Source organism: Coregonus clupeaformis, chromosome 33 (assembly GCF_020615455.1).
Source record: "Coregonus clupeaformis isolate EN_2021a chromosome 33, ASM2061545v1, whole genome shotgun sequence".
Classification (NCBI taxonomy): domain Eukaryota; kingdom Metazoa; phylum Chordata; class Actinopteri; order Salmoniformes; family Salmonidae; genus Coregonus; species Coregonus clupeaformis.
In genome coordinates this window covers 21754771-21770805 of record NC_059224.1, presented here as the reverse complement: position 1 = coordinate 21770805, position 16035 = coordinate 21754771, and the positions used below count along the sequence as shown (strand labels likewise).

Below are 16035 nucleotides of genomic sequence, written 5' to 3'. Positions count from 1 at the left end.
TGTTATTCTGACTCTCACTCTTCAAATAAACCTACCATTAAAATTATAGACTAATCAATACTTTGTCAGTGGGCAAACGTACAAAATCAGCAGGGGATCAAATACTTTTTTCCCTCACTGTACATGCCTATCTCTCCGCCCTTGCTAAAATCACAAAGCACAATACTCTCACTCATCGTTGAAGGACGGTGGTTTGCAACATTTCATATCTGACATTTTGATGGGGTTGTCGTTGTCAAAATCCAGACAGACAGGTAGTGTTACCACGGCGATACCTGTGACAACAGCTCGACGCATTAATCCTGAGCCCACAGGGGATGTAAATCTGGTAGTAAAATAACATTTACATTTTAGCACACTCTTATTCAGAGCTACGCAGCATGACCGCAGGAGAAAACACAGCACACAGAAAACAAGGTTGAATGAATGCTTAGTTTGTGCTGTACAGCTTTATCAAATTATAAGGAAAATGTATGTTTGAAAGGGTTTCATATTTGCTATGGATTTGCTGTTCAGCACTGAAGGGTGACATAGAGTCTGCCACAAAACATGCAGTCAATTAGTGTTTAGTCACTAAACGGCTGTACAACTGTCAGTCTGAAGGTCTGAATGGCACATTCAAGTCTTTGATGAACTTCATTTCAATGAATAGGTGTTTATTCAAGTCATAGCTACTTCAGTGAGAAGTTGATCTCTTCCTGATCTAATCAAGTTTAGAGTGCTCTCCAGTTCGTTAGGTGGGCATTAAACCAATCAGACGTTGAAATTATATGGGAAATATTTTAGATGGAAAACCATGACAATCATTACATTCATCATCACTGAATAAGAAAGGCACTGTACTTGTGCGCATGACATTAAAACTTTAAACTAAAGCTGGCTCCTGTATGAAATTCTCCAACACATTTGGGTGAAAATGTATGTTTGAAAGTGTTTAACATTTGCTATGGATTTGCTGTTCAGCACGGAAAGGTAATATTTCCATCTTTCTTTGATATAGGTGTTGACCTTTCAAATACAACAGAATAAAGATCAAATAAAAACTGACCTTTGACCTTCTACCCATAGAAAGGTCAATAAATTCAATATGTTTTAATGGTGCCACAAAAACAACAGGTTAGCTGAAGTCATCCCATTAGCTGAAGTCATCCCAAAGTTGTATTATTCACACATAGCCAACAGAAGCATTCACACAGAACAGAAGCAATACATCCATAACCCATCTAGAGTCAGTGGGGCTCACTCATCTCATCTTACAGTAGAACAAAAACATCCCTGGTGCCTATCAGCAGCTCCCAGCACCAGATCGTTGGACACACACGGTGCCCGGCCTGGCTTCTAGAAAACCAGCCATAGTAAAACACAAATTGTTATGCCTTATTAAATTAAAGTGTGTGTGTGTGTATATGTGTGTGACCGTACAATGGTTTCAAGGATCTCAAGTCAAAACCAGCCAGGCGCCCACTTGAACATTTGCTGTACTCTTGTTATTTTCTTTTCATACAGTGCAGATTGAGACACATACCTTCCCACTGCGAAGTCTGGAGCGCTGCACTGTCCACCACAGCAGAATCAGTGTCATATGGACCTTGTTGTTGTCAACATGATCCATGGTTAATTGTTCGCAATATAACATAGATGTGGCAATTCTTCATCCTACATACTAACATGGAACCAGCAAATTGCTCAATTAAATAGCTATGTATGAGCAGCTAGGTCAAGCACATTGGAATCAACAACATGGTATTAACATGTGACAATGTGACACAAAAAGCCAAAAGGTTATTAGTGGCCAAAACCTTTTTTTATGTTTTTCATCATTTTGTCTAGGGTATCTTAGAAACTGTTTAGATGTATAAACCTGGAGACAAGCAGCTGTCAATCAACTTGGGAGTGCCATAATATTCTGCATGACAGAATCTAACAAAATATTGTAGCTTGTATTATGATTGCATGTTTGTTATTATCATGATTATGAATTTTATTATAAATGTTTACTAAATATCTATTTTATTCTTATTGTTATCATTCTACATCACAGGCAGAAAATCCATGCTGCTGTATTGAAAGGCTCTCAGGGACTGTTGATGTCGTGAGCCCAGGTATGAGCAGTAAATCGTGCCGCTGCTGCCAGCCACAGACCGACAGGCTCACTGCAGCAGGCACAGGCACATTGCATTACTCAGCGAAACTGCCGCGCATCCCACCAGCGTTTGTTTATGTTGATTCCAAAAAAAATAATGCAACATTGATGTCCAAGATTTATACTTTGTTTATCCATCAAAACAAACTCAAATATGTTTATAAATATGGGAACTGCCCAGGAGGGTATGCGCCCGGTGTTCTCTGTGGCAAGCCTGCGGGTAGTGACATTGTCAACTGTAAAGTGGCTGGTACTAGGGTATGTATAATTTTACCTTGGCGTCGACAACGCTATCCCTATCCGAAATCGCGTTCACCTCCGCGCTCAGCTCCTCGGCTGACGCATCGTCCTGGATCTTTTCGTCGGGTTGCGCTGAGGTCTGTGCTCCCATGGCGAAAAACGCACTTCTTTCTTCTCTTTGGCTGATTTGGGCTCCTGCTCGCCCGGAAACCACCGCAAACGCGACAAAACTTCAAAAGATACTAAGCGACAGTAAGTATGTATCCACGCGCCCAAAATGCGTCCTAGCACCGCTCCGGGGTAGTCGAGCTATTAAGTGATGAAACGAGAGTGTCAGCGAAACCTTTTAGGACCCCCTCCTCCCCTCCCTATCACATGGACCAGGCCAGTGCGCCTCGGCACGCCTTGCAGCATCAGATGGGATTGGGAACGAGACAGAGACCTGATGAGAGAGGGGAAGAGCAGTCGCACTATGCAGCATAGCCCATACACTGCATCCTCCACAAAATTAAATTAGTCCAACTTTGAAATGAATGAATAAACAGACATAGGCTAGGTCAGAGGAGTTATTCAATAATGTTAGACTTCAACGTGTAGGTAGGTCTACACATGGATAAATACATCTTAGTATGGGACACTGTCTGATGCTGACAGACAGACAGACTTTTTGGACGTCAGGCAAATGGAGGACCAGTGGCCGGGCTGTGTGAGACGTTTCTCTCTCGCTCTCTCGCTCTCTCGCAACATATCTGTATGAGGAAATATCTAATTAACAGGCTCAATTTGGCAGTCACAACGCACAGCACACACGTTACTGTTAACATGTCTTGCAGAAACTCTCTCTCACAGACACACACACTTCTTTTTAAAATAATATTTCCCCCCCCAAAAATGATCTTATTTATTTTTTTACACTCCATATACAAACGTATACAGTTGAAGTCGGAAGTTCACATAGGCCTTAGCCAAATACATTTAAACTCAGTTTTTCACAATTCCTGACATTTAATCCTAGTAAAGATTCCCTGTCTTAGGTCAGTTAGGATCACCACTTTATTTTAAGAATGTGAAATGTCAGAATAATAGTAGAGAGAATGATTTTCTTCAGCTTTTATTTATTTCATCACATTCCCAGTGGGTCAGAAGTTTACATACACTCAATTAGTATTTGGTAGCATTGCCTTTAAATTGTTTAACTTGGGTCAAACGTTTCGGGTAGCCTTCCACAAGCTTCCCACAATAAGTTTGGTGAATTTTGGCCCATTCCTCTTGACAGAGCTGGTGTAACTGAGTCAGGTTTGTAGGCCTCCTTGCTCGCACACGCTTTTTCAGTTCTGCCCACACATTTTCTATAGGATTGAGGTCAGGGCTTTGTGATGGCCACTCCAATACCTTGACTTTGTTGTCCTTAAGCCATTTTGCCACAACTTTGGAAGTATGCTTGGGGTCATTGTCCATTTGGAAGACCCATTTGCGACCACGCTTTAACTTCCTGACTGATGTCTTGAGATGTTGCTTCAATATATCCACATAATGCTCCTTCCTCATGATGCCATCTATTTTGTGAAGTGCACCAGTCCCTCCTGCAGCAAAGCACCCCCACAGCATGATGCTGCCACCCTGTGCTTCACGGTTGGGATGGTGTTCTTCGGCTTGCAAGCGTCCCCATTTTTCCTCCAAACATAACGATGGTCAGTATGGCCAAACAGTTCAATTTTTGAGGACATTTCTCCAAAAAGTACGATCTTTGTCCCCATGTGCCGTTGCAAACCGTAGTCTGGCTTTTTTATGGTGATTTTGGAGCAGTGGCTTCTTCGTTGCTGAGCGGCCTTTCAGGTTATGTCGATATAGGACTTGTTTTACTGTGGATATAGATACTTTTGTACCTGTTTCCTCCAGCATCTTCACAAGGTCCTTTGCTGTTGTTCTGGGATTGATTTGCACTTTTCGCACCAAAGTACGTTAATCTCTAGGAGACAGAACACGTCTCCTTCCTGAGCGGTATGACGGCTGAGTGGTCCCATGGTGTTTATACTTGCGTACTATTGTTTGTACAGATGAACGTGGTACCTTCAGGCATTTGGAAATTGCTCCCAAGGATGAACCAGACTTGTGGAGATCTACAATGTTTTTTTCTGAGGTCTTGGCTGATTTCTTTTGATTTTCCCATGATGTCAAGCAAAGAGGCACTGAGTTTGAAGGTAGGCCTTGAAATACATCCACAGGTACACCTCCAATTGACTCAAATGATGTCAATTAGCCTATCAGAAGATTCTAAAGCATCATTTTCTGGAATTTTCCATGCTGTTTAAAGGCACAGTCAACTTAGTGTATGTAAACTTCTGACCCACTGGAATTGTGATACAGTGAATTATAAATGAAATAATCTGTCTGTAAACAATTGTTGGAAAAATTACTTGTGTCATGTACAAAGTAGATGTCCTAACCAACTTGCCAAAACTATAGTTTGTTAACAATACATTTGTGAAGTGGTTGAATAACCAACCTAAGTGTATGTAAACTTCCGACTTCAACTGTACATACGAACAACAATTTACAGACGCACACAAAATTGACTACATCTCATCTGCCCAGACAGTCATGCTCACACCCCCATCCCTAGTGCCTGCATTGTTTGACACTTGACCTTCAATTGTATCAAGTTGATTTTCTTGGTAGCCCATGCTATTTCAATATTTCAATAATAAATCATTAGAATTTACCATTGTGTTAATGATGGTGGATTGATTGAAGTTTTTAGTATAAATTTTTTCAAGATGAGTGATGAGAAGAGAATCTTCCAGTCCATTGGGTATCTCACTACACCCACATATGCCATGTCTTGAAATATGCAGACAGACTGATTAAAAGTACATTTACATTGTAATACTTCTGACAGCCAACTTTCTAGCTCCGCCCACAACTTCCTGACTTTATAGCATTCCCAGAAAGCATGGATCATTGAGTCATTATTAGTTTTACACTTAAGACATGACTCTGCCATTGTACTATAGAATTTGTGAATTTGGCCTCTTGTCTAATAAATTCTATACATTAGTTTATATTGGATTAAGCGTACATTTTCATTAACTGTAATTTTGTTAGTTATGCTCCCAACTTTCCCTCCATCTTGTGCCAACATCAGTTCTTTTTACGTCTTGGTTCCAATAGTTTATATATTTTTCTAAGAGACTGTCAGTGTGAAACACACACACAATTCTTTTCACCCTCAGATGCTATGCCTGGGTTGGCTGGCAGAGCGTGCGCTGGCATGTGTGTGTGTCCACGATGGCGTTACGTTGTGTGGGTTTGAGTAGCAGCGTTAATTGCGGGTTTGGCCGCTCGCCATACAGTAGCATTTTGTTCAGAATTTAAAAATGCGCAAATTACAGGCATCCTCAGCAAGCAACGGCAAGTTCACACAATCCTCGACTGTGGTTCTGGATCCAAACCTATCCCAAATCCCCAGCACACACTGAAAACAAATAACCAAACAACAATGAGGGGGAAACAAAACCTACTTTCCTTGAGCCCATTATATCACCACCAGTCCAGCACATAATAACTTAGTAGCACATAACACCTGGTTAGGCTACTTTATAATACCGCTTATTACACCTATTGACATTATATGGTTGGAGGAGTCTCTGATTGACACATACAGTAGGCCTGCTGCTGTTGATGGTAAAAAGCCTACAGTGCCATGAGATGCCTGCTGGACACATGTTTTCCATCTGTGATGTCATCCTGAATCAGAATGAATAAACCCTGGCACGATCCTGGCCTGGTGGATGATGTAAAGACACCGTCATTCAATTACTGTCAATTCACTAAACATTACCATACTGGTTACAGGCTATACTGGTCGTTCTAATAGTAAACAAGTCTTACAGTAAGTCACATTATGAGTTGGTGATTCACTTCATGACAACTTTTATGAATTTATGGAGAGAGGAACTCTTTGTTCAATATCAGATCCAGTCCCCATCCTAGTCTGAGTTCGCTGCACTGGAGACCCTTTGATGTTTAAGGCCTACAGAGAGGCATTGTGCATTCAGTTTCATACCCACACATCACCATGCCCTGAGACGTCTTAAGACATGTCTTGAGTCAAGACATGTCTGTGAAGAAGTTTTGTTTTAAAGATGTCTTAAGATATCTTGAAAAGGTTATTTATCTCAAAATGTCTCAAGATGTCTCAACTTACCAAGATTCCGTGAATAATATAACATTGATCTACTTCTACTGTCCTGTATGTCAGACTATCGCCATGTTGCTCGCCCTGAAATACCACACAGGACCTCTGCTGCAGCATGTTGGAAAGTCTTCACAGCATGATGAAATATGTACCCCATCTAATTTATGAGAGTCAAATGTCTGTCAGGAATCAAATGTCTGTCAACCAACTTGTTGCATGTAAACTGATCTTTCTATTACCCATTATATGAGCATTAGAGCTTGACTGGAAAATCAGTCAGAACAGAAGCTACAGTAGGTCACTCTGATAAAGCCGTGCTGAGGCCTGACCTGTTCATTTAGCCATCAGATCCCTGACTGAATCCTGACGTGGAGACCACAGACAGACAGGGAAGCCTCTAAGAGTATGAATTAGGCTGTTTGAGAAGGTTTGAATACTAAGTAACCTACCTACACATAGTTTGAAGTACAATAGCAACATAGCTCCTGTAGTAGGTCAAAGATGTGTGCTGGAAAACCTTGGTAGAACATGGGTGGAATAGGCATTGTGGTGCTCATGTGAATTTCAGACCAATACCTACTTCTCACTTAAAACTTTTTGTTTTGTTTTTAATAATATATGAGATGAAATAATATGCTCTGTTTAGTTTTCATGACCTACTGTAGCCCCTTAGAGCCTCGCCCTCCTTCTGCCTCTCAGCCTCTGTCGCTCTCATGTCTTCTCTCTCAGCCTCTGTCTCTCTCATGTCTTTCTCTCTCAGCCTCTGTCTCTCTCATGTCTTTCTCTCTCAGCCTCTGTCTCTCTCATGTCTTTCTCTCTTAGCCTCTGTCTCTCTCATGTCTTTCTCTCTTAGCCTCTGTCTCTCTCATGTCTTTCTCTCATGTCTTTCTCTCTTAGCCTCTGTCTCTCTCATGTCTTTCTCTCTCAGCCTCTGTCTCTCTCATGTCTTTCTCTCTTGGCCTCTGTCTCACTCATGTCTTTCTCTCCCAGCCTCTGTCTCTCTCATGTCTTTCTCTCTCAGCCTCTGTCTCTCTCATGTCACTCTCATGTCTTTCTCTCTTAGCCTCTGTCTCTCTCATGTCTTTCTCTCTCAGCCTCTGTCTCTCTCATGTCTTTCTCTCTTGGCCTCTGTCTCTCTCATGTCTTTCTCTCTCAGCCTCTGTCTCTCTCATGTCTTTCTCTCTTGGCCTCTGTCGCTCTCATGTCTTTCTCTCTCAGCCTCTGTCTCTCTCATGTCTTTCTCTCTCAGCCTCTGTCTCTCTCATGTCTTTCTCTCTTGGCCTCTGTCTCACTCATGCCTTTCTCTCCCAGCCTCTGTCTCTCTCATGTCTTTCTCTCTCAGCCTCTGTCTCTCTCATGTCACTCTCATGTCTTTCTCTCTTAGCCTCTGTCTCTCTCATGTCTTTCTCTCTTGGCCTCTGTCTCACTCATGCCTTTCTCTCCCAGCCTCTGTCTCTCTCATGTCTTTCTCTCTCAGCCTCTGTCTCTCTCATGTCTCTCTCATGTCTGTCTCTCTCAGCCTCTGTCTCTCTCATGTCTTTCTCTCTTAGCCTCTGTCGCTCTCACGTCTTTCTCTCTCAGCCTCTGTCTCTTTCCCTCCTTTTCTCACCTGTCTCTCTCCCCCTCTGCTTTTTATCTTTCTCCTCTGTCTATCTCTCTTCCCCTGCCTCTCTCCCTGTCTCTCCCCTCCCTCTTTCTCTGTCTACCTGCCTCTCCTCAGCCTCTTTTAGTCTGTCTCTCCTAGCCTCTCTCTTCCCCGTCTGTCTGTCTCTTCCTTCAACTCTTTTAGTCGGTCTCTCATCTGCATCTCTCTTCCCCGTCTGTCTGTCTCTTCCTTAAACTATTTTAGTCTGCCTCTCCTCTGCCTCAGCCTCTCTTCTCTGACTCAGTTTCTCTTCTCTGCCTCTCTTGTTCCTGCCTTTCTCCCTCTCTTCTAGCTCACGAGGTCACCTACCAGCTGCTTTGCTTTGCAAATGTGCATGTGGCAGCCTCCCCATAGAATGCAAACACACAAACAAAACCCAAGCCTTGTACAGTACAGTTGGTTCAGGTCAGTGAGGACAGTTGTGCTTAAAAGTACTGGGTGTTTGATAAACAGAAACTCCTCAGTAGACGCAGTCGTAGCAGTTGCATTACACAAGGCTGTGATGTACTGGATGTGGAGATCCAAAACAGACTTTCTGCTGGTTCTGGAGGTACTGGATGTCGAGTTGGAAGGTATCCTGGTCATAAGGGATATAGGAACTGGGCTGGCTAGAGGATGATGTAGTAGAGGCAGCCAAGATAATGTGAAAAAAATCCAATTAAGCTACATTTATAAAAACACATTTAAAAGCATGCTCACACACTTAGTCATGTACAACAAATAATACATATTGCTGTACTTTTCCTACTTTGAGAAACGTCCCAATCCTTCGTAAGTTTTAAATGTCACATTTTGTTTTTGGATGTGACCTTTACTAAACAGCAAAACAGTGAGATCTGGTACCATCTGTTTTAATACTTCCGACATTGTAGTCAGACCTATTCTATTCTGCCAGTTGGGCCTTGGTAAAAGCATGGGTCCGTCTATTAGACACACAGAGCACAGCCAGAGAAGAAAACAAACTCCAACAATCAAACAGGCATGAACACATTGTTGAAAACAAAACTTCCCAACTCACTAACCACCACCCACCTCCTCTATACTCCTCCTATCAGTTTAGTTGTCCTTTCATCTAACTCAATTTATTTGTGGAACAATCTTCAAAACTTAAATTGGATGTTTTGGTGCCTAGGGTAATTCAGACTCCTGATTGAGGACCTTATTACTGATGAATGTGTTTGTTTTTTATGAACTTGTTCTGTTTCTGCTTGCATTTCGTATTTTGTATTTGGTGTGTGTATGTCTACATCAAGCTTGTGACTCTACAAAGTTGTTGGATGCATTTGCTGTTTGTTTTGGTTCTGTTTCAGATTATTTTGTGCCCAATAGAAAATAATGGTAAATAATGTCTTGTGTCATTTTGGAGTCACTCTTATTGTAAATAAGAATAGAATATGTTTCTAAACCCTTCTACATGAATGTGGATGCTACCATGATTACGGATAATCCTGAATGAATTGTGAATAATGATGAGTGAGAAAGTTAGGCGCACAAATATCATATCATCATATCCCCCTCAAAAAGGCTTACCTTTCACTACTACATTAACAGGGGAGAAAAACATTTTTTGGGGGGTATGATATTTGTGCGATATGGTTGAAAATACCCTCAAGTTAAAGATGACAGGCTGCACTTTAACCTCATAGTATCATTTCAACTCCAATGTGCTCAAGTACAGACCCAAAACAACAAAACATTTGTCACTGTCCTAATACTTTTGGAGCTCACTCAATGTATTTCAGCTCTTCCGTCAGCCCTGCTGCATGCTCTTTCTGAGATTACATTTCGGTTGGAACTTGTGTGCAATTGACCAATAAAGTGATCTTAATGATCTTCTATTAGGGGTTTTGAGAAATGGCTGTGTTCTGTGGTAACACTGTGAAGCAGGAAAACACAGGGCTTGTGCTCATCTGGGTCGAGTTACTCTCGATAAACAGCTGTGTTTGTGTGTGTGTGTTAGCTAACCGCTAACAGCCATGGACAGACAGTCTACAGGTTCTCCTGATGTTATCACAGCCCATGCAATACAGTGGGGAAAAAAAGTATTTAGTCAGCCACTAATTGTGCAAGTTCTCCCACTTAAAAAGATGAGAGAGGCCTGTAATTTTCATCATAGGTACACCTCAACTATGACAGACAAAATGAGATTTTCTTTTCCAGAAAATCACATTGTAGGATTTTTTATGAATTTATTTGCAAATTATGGTGGAAAATAAGTATTTGGTCAATAACAAAAGTTTCTCAATACTTTGTTATATACCCTTTGTTGGCAATGATACAGGTCAAACGTTTTCTGTAAGTCTTCACAAGGTTTTCACACACTGTTGCTGGTATTTTGGCCCATTCCTCCATGCAGATCTCCTCTAGAGCAGTGATGTTTTGGGGCTGTCGCTGGGCAACACAGACTTTCAACTCCCTCCAAAGATTTTCTATGGGGTTGAGATCTGGAGACTGGCTAGGCCACTCCAGGACCTTGAAATGCTTCTTACGAAGCCACTCCTTCGTTGCCCGGGCGGTGTGTTTGGGATCATTGTCATGCTGAAAGACCCAGCCACGTTTCATCTTCAATGCCCTTGCTGATGGAAGGAGGTTTTCACTCAAAATCTCACGATACATGGCCCCATTCATTCTTTCCTTTACACGGATCAGTCGTCCTGGTCCCTTTGCAGAAAAACAGCCCCAAAGCATGATGTTTCCACCCCCATGCTTCACAGTAGGTATGGTGTTCTTTGGATGCAACTCAGCATTCTTTGTCCTCCAAACACGACGAGTTGAGTTTTTACCAAAAAGTTATATTTTGGTTTCATCTGACCATATGACATTCTCCCAATCCTCTTCTGGATCATCCAAATGCACTCTAGCAAACTTCAGACGGGCCTGGACATGTACTGGCTTAAGCAGGGGGACACGTCTGGCACTGCAGGATTTGAGTCCCTGGCGGCGTAGTGTGTTACTGATGGTAGGCTTTGTTACTTTGGTCCCAGCTCCCTGCAGGTCATTCACTAGGTCCCCCCATGTGGTTCTGGGATTTTTGCTCACCGTTCTTATGATCATTTTGACCCCACGGGGTGAGATCTTGCGTGGAGCCCCAGATCGAGAGAGATTATCAGTGGTCTTGTATGTCTTCCATTTCCTAATAATTGCTCCCACAGTTGATTTCTTCAAACCAAGCTGCTTACCAATTGCAGATTCAGTCTTCCCAGCCTGGTGCAGGACTACAATTTTGTTTCTGGTGTCCTTTGACAGCTCTTTGGTCTTGGCCATAGTGGAGTTTGGAGTGTGACTGTTTGAGGTTGTGGACAGGTGTCTTTTATACTGATAACAAGTTCAAACAGGTGCCATTAATACAGGTAACGAGTGGAGGACAGAGGAGCCTCTTAAAGAAGAAGTTACAGGTCTGTGAGAGCCAGAAATCTTGCTTGTTTGTAGGTGATCAAATACTTATTTTCCACCATAATTTGCAAATAAATTCATTAAAAATCCTACAATGTGATTTTCTGGGGTTTTTTTTCTCAATTTGTCTGTCATAGTTGACGTGTACCTATGATGAAAATTACAGGCCTCTCTCATCTTTTTAAGTGGGAGAACTTGCACAATTGGTGGCTGACTAAATACTTTCCCCCCCCACTGTATATCATTATGTTATTAGAGGGGGAACAGAGGAGACGGAAAGACAGGGATGGACTGAGTGTGAGAGATATTGAAACCGATAGTACTTTTCTGAATGATAGTTTATCTTTAACTGAGTATTTTCTTCTTTGGGAAGAGAGCTGGAGAATCGCTGAGGAAGGGAAGCTAGATAGAGAGGGAAATATGAGAGATACATAGATAGATGAAAGTACAGTCCTGGGCCCGTATTCATAATGTCTCTCAGAACAGGAGTGCTGATCTAGGATCAGTTTAGCCTTTTAGATCCTAATGAATAAGAATATATGAACAGGGGAGACCTGATCCCAGATCAGCAGTTCAACTCTGAGACACTATGAATACAGGCCCTGATGTGCCATATTGGTGGGTACTCCTGTAGATGGTGTGTAACCGGCAACATTGACTGTGTGAGGAGTGAAGGCTGGCTGTAGAGGATGATAAACCTGTTGTCCTATACTTTAGCCCCATAATGATAGGGAACCAACCTCGATTCCATAACACTTTGTAAGATGATTTCTCTCCCTCTCTAGTCTCTGCCCAATGTATGTGACTGAACAGAGGTAAGTACACTATACAGTGAGGGAAAAAAGTATTTGATCCCCTGCTGATTATGCACATTTGCCCACTGACAAAGAAATGATCAGTCTATAATTTTAATGGTAGGTTTATTTGTACAGTGAGAGACAGAATAACAACAAAAAAATTCAGAAAAACGCATGTAAAAATTTTTATAAATTGATTTGCATTTTAATGAGGGAAATAAGTATTTGACCCCCTCCAAATCAGAAAGATTTCTGGCTCCCAGGTGTCTTTTATACAGGTAACGAGCTGAGATTAGGAGTACACTCTAAAAGGGAGTGCTCCTAATCTCAGCTTGTTACCTGTATAAAAGACACCTGTCCACAGAAGCAATCAATCAATCAGATTCCAAACTCTCCACCATGGCCAAGACCAAAGAGCTCTCCAAGGATGTCAGGGACAAGATTGTAGACCTACACAAGGCTGGAATGGGCTACAAGACCATCGACAAGCAGCTTGGTGAGAAGATGACAACAGTTGGTGCGATTATTCGCAAATGGAAGAAACACAAAATAACTGTCAATCTCCCTCGGCCTGGGGCTCCATGCAAGATCTCACCTCGTGGAGTTGCAATGATCATGAGAACGGTGAGGAATCAGCCCAGAACTACACAGGAGGATCATGTCAATGATCTCAAGGCAGCTGGGACCATAGTCACCAAGAAAACAATTGGTAACACATTACGCCGTGAAGGACTGAAATCCTGCAGCGCCCGCAAGGTCCCCCTGCTCAAGAAATCACATATACAGGGCCGTCTGAAGTTTGCCAATGAACATCTGAATGATTCAGAGGAGAACTGTGTGAAAGTGTTGTGGTCAGATCAGACCAAAATCGAGCTCTTTGGTATCAACTCAACTCGCCGTGTTTGGAGGAGGAGGAATGCTGCCTATGACCCCAAGAACACCATCCCCACCGTCAAACATGGAGGTGGAAACATTATGCTTTGGATGACCTCCGATCGCGGATTTGCTACCAACGGGACTCTCGAAACTGCGATATTCTTTGCTTTTCTGAAACTCTCGGCTCTCGGACAAGATACCCACCATGGCTATCCAACTCGATGGATTCTCTATTCACCGGGCGGACACCTGGTGGCTGGTGATTTTAATTCTGCGTCTCTAAGACACATGATGCCCAACTTCCATCAACACGTCTCCAACGCCTCTAGGAGCGATAAAGTCCTACACCACTGTTATTCTACCCACAAGCAAGCATACAAGGCCCTCACTCGTCCGCGGTGTTTTTCTGCTAAGGGGACAGGACAACATCACCGCATCAAAGGGACGATGGACGGGGCCATGTACCGTCAAATCTTGGGTGAGAACATCCTTCCCTCAGCCAGGGCACTGAAAATGGGTCGTGGATGGGTATTCCAGCATGACAATGACCCAAATCACACGGCCAAGGCAACAAAGGAGTGGCTCAAGAAGAAGCACATTAAGGTCCTGGAGTGGCCTAGCCAGTCTCCAGACCTTAATCCCATAGAAAATCTGTGGAGGGAGCTGAAGGTTCGAGTTGCCAAACATCAGCCTCGAAACCTTAATGACTTGGAGAAGATCTGCAAAGAGGAGTGGGACAGAATCCCTCCTGAGATGTGTGCAAACCTGGTGGCCAACTACAAGAAACGTCTGACCTCTGTGATTGCCAACAAGAGTTTTGCCACCAAGTACTAAGTCATGTTTTGCAGAGGGGTCAAATACTTATTTCCCTTATTAAAATGCAAATCAATTTATAACATTTTTGACATGCGTTTTTCTGGATTTTTTTGTTGTTATTCTGTCTCTCACTGTTCAAATAAATCTACCATTAAAATTATAGACTTATCATGTCTTTGTCAGTGGGCAAACGTACAAAATCAGCAGGGGATCAAATACTTTTTTCCCTCACTGTATATACAAGAGTATGTGGACACCCCTTCAAATGAGTGGATTTGGCTATTTCATCCACACCCGTTGCTGACAGGTGTACAAAATCGAACACACAGCCATGCAATCTCCATAGACAAACATTGGCAGTAGAATGGTCTTACTGAAGAGCTAAGTGACTTTCAACGTGGCACCGTCATAGGATGCCACCTTTCCAACAAGTCAGTTCATCAAATTTCTGCCCTGCTAGAGCTGCCCGGTCAACTGTAAGTGCTGTTATTGTGCAGTGGAAACGTCTAGGAGCAACAACGGCTCAGCTGCAAAGTGGTAGGCCACACAAGCTCACAGAACGGGACCGGCGAGTGTTGAAGCGTGCAGCACGTAAAAAATATTCTGTCCTCGGTTGCAACACTCACTACAGAGTTCCAAATTGCCTCTGGAAGCAATGTCAGCACAAAAAGCGTTTGTCAGGAGCTTCATGACGGGTTTCCATGGCCGCACACAAACCTAAGATCACCATGCACAATTCCAAGCTTTGGCTGGAGTGATGTAAAGCTCGCCGCCATTGGACTCTGGAGCAGTGGAAACGCATTCTCTGGAGTGATGAATCACGCTTCACCATCTGGCAGTCCGACGGACGAATCTGGGTTTGGCGGATGCCAGGAGAACGCTACCTGCCAAATACATAGTGCAAACTGTAAAGTTTGGTGGAGGAGGAATAATGGTCTGGGGCTGTTTTTCATGGTTCGGGCTAGGCCCCTTAGTTCCAGTGAAAGGAAATCTTAAAGCTACAGCATACAATGACATTCTAGACGATTCTGTGCTTCCAACTTTGTGGCAACAGTTTGGGGAAGGCCCTTTCCTGTTTCAGCATGACAATGCCCCGTGCACAAAACGAGGTCCATACAGAAAGGGTTTGTCGAGATCGGTGTGGAAGAAACTTGAACAGAGCACAGAGCCCTGACCTCAACCCCATCGAACACCTTTGGGATGAATTGGAACGCCAACTGCGAGCCAGGCCTAATCACCCAACATCAGTACCTGACCTCACTAATACTCTTGTGGCTGAATGGAAGCAAGTCCCCACAGCAATGTTCCAACATCTAGTGGAAAGCCTTCCCAGAAGAGTTGAGGCTGTTATAGCAGCAAAGGGGGGCCAACTCCATATGAATGCCTATGATTTTTGAAAGATGTTCGACGAGCCGATGTCCACATACTTTTGGTCATGTAGTGTATGTACATTTTCTGACCTGATGCTTGACTTATTAACCATACATGAGCTGCTCTTCATGCATGAAGACACAGACACAACTGTACCACAGAGATGAGCCAAAACTGACTGTTGAAGAAAGAAGAAAAAATACATAAATTCAACATGACAATATTCAAAATTCTTTCAGCAAGATATGTCAACATCTGCCTAACAGAAAGGGTGTGGTTGCTCTCCAGAGAAAACATCCTGGGAGAGAATACAGTATTTACACTGGACTGATGGTGAGGCCCTTGGTCCTGGGCCACAGGGTGGCTGTGTTGTTAAAGGGCTCCGTCATTGGGCGACCTTCACCATGCCCACAGGAGGAACTTCTGATGTCATCGAAAATATGGGGGAGGAGGGGTGGGGGAGGAGGAGGAATCTCATTAAAGTGAAAGCCTTTCCCGGAGATTGCGAGGTCGGGGCTCATTTGAGGCACCAACCAACCAACCGCTGGCTGCTTCT

At 43.0% G+C, this 16035-nt stretch overlaps 1 protein-coding gene across 1 annotated transcript in view; it reads right to left on the bottom strand.

The window, feature by feature from the left end:
• akap12b (A kinase (PRKA) anchor protein 12b) overlaps positions 1–2715 on the bottom strand; it is a 79939-nt gene extending 77224 nt beyond the window's left edge. The window contains exon 1 of the mRNA XM_045210199.1: positions 2418–2715. Within this exon, the coding sequence (XP_045066134.1) occupies positions 2418–2534 (117 nt within the window). The 5' untranslated portion in view covers positions 2535–2715. The remainder of the gene's footprint in view (positions 1–2417) is intronic.
• Positions 2716–16035: the final 13320 nt, after the last annotated feature.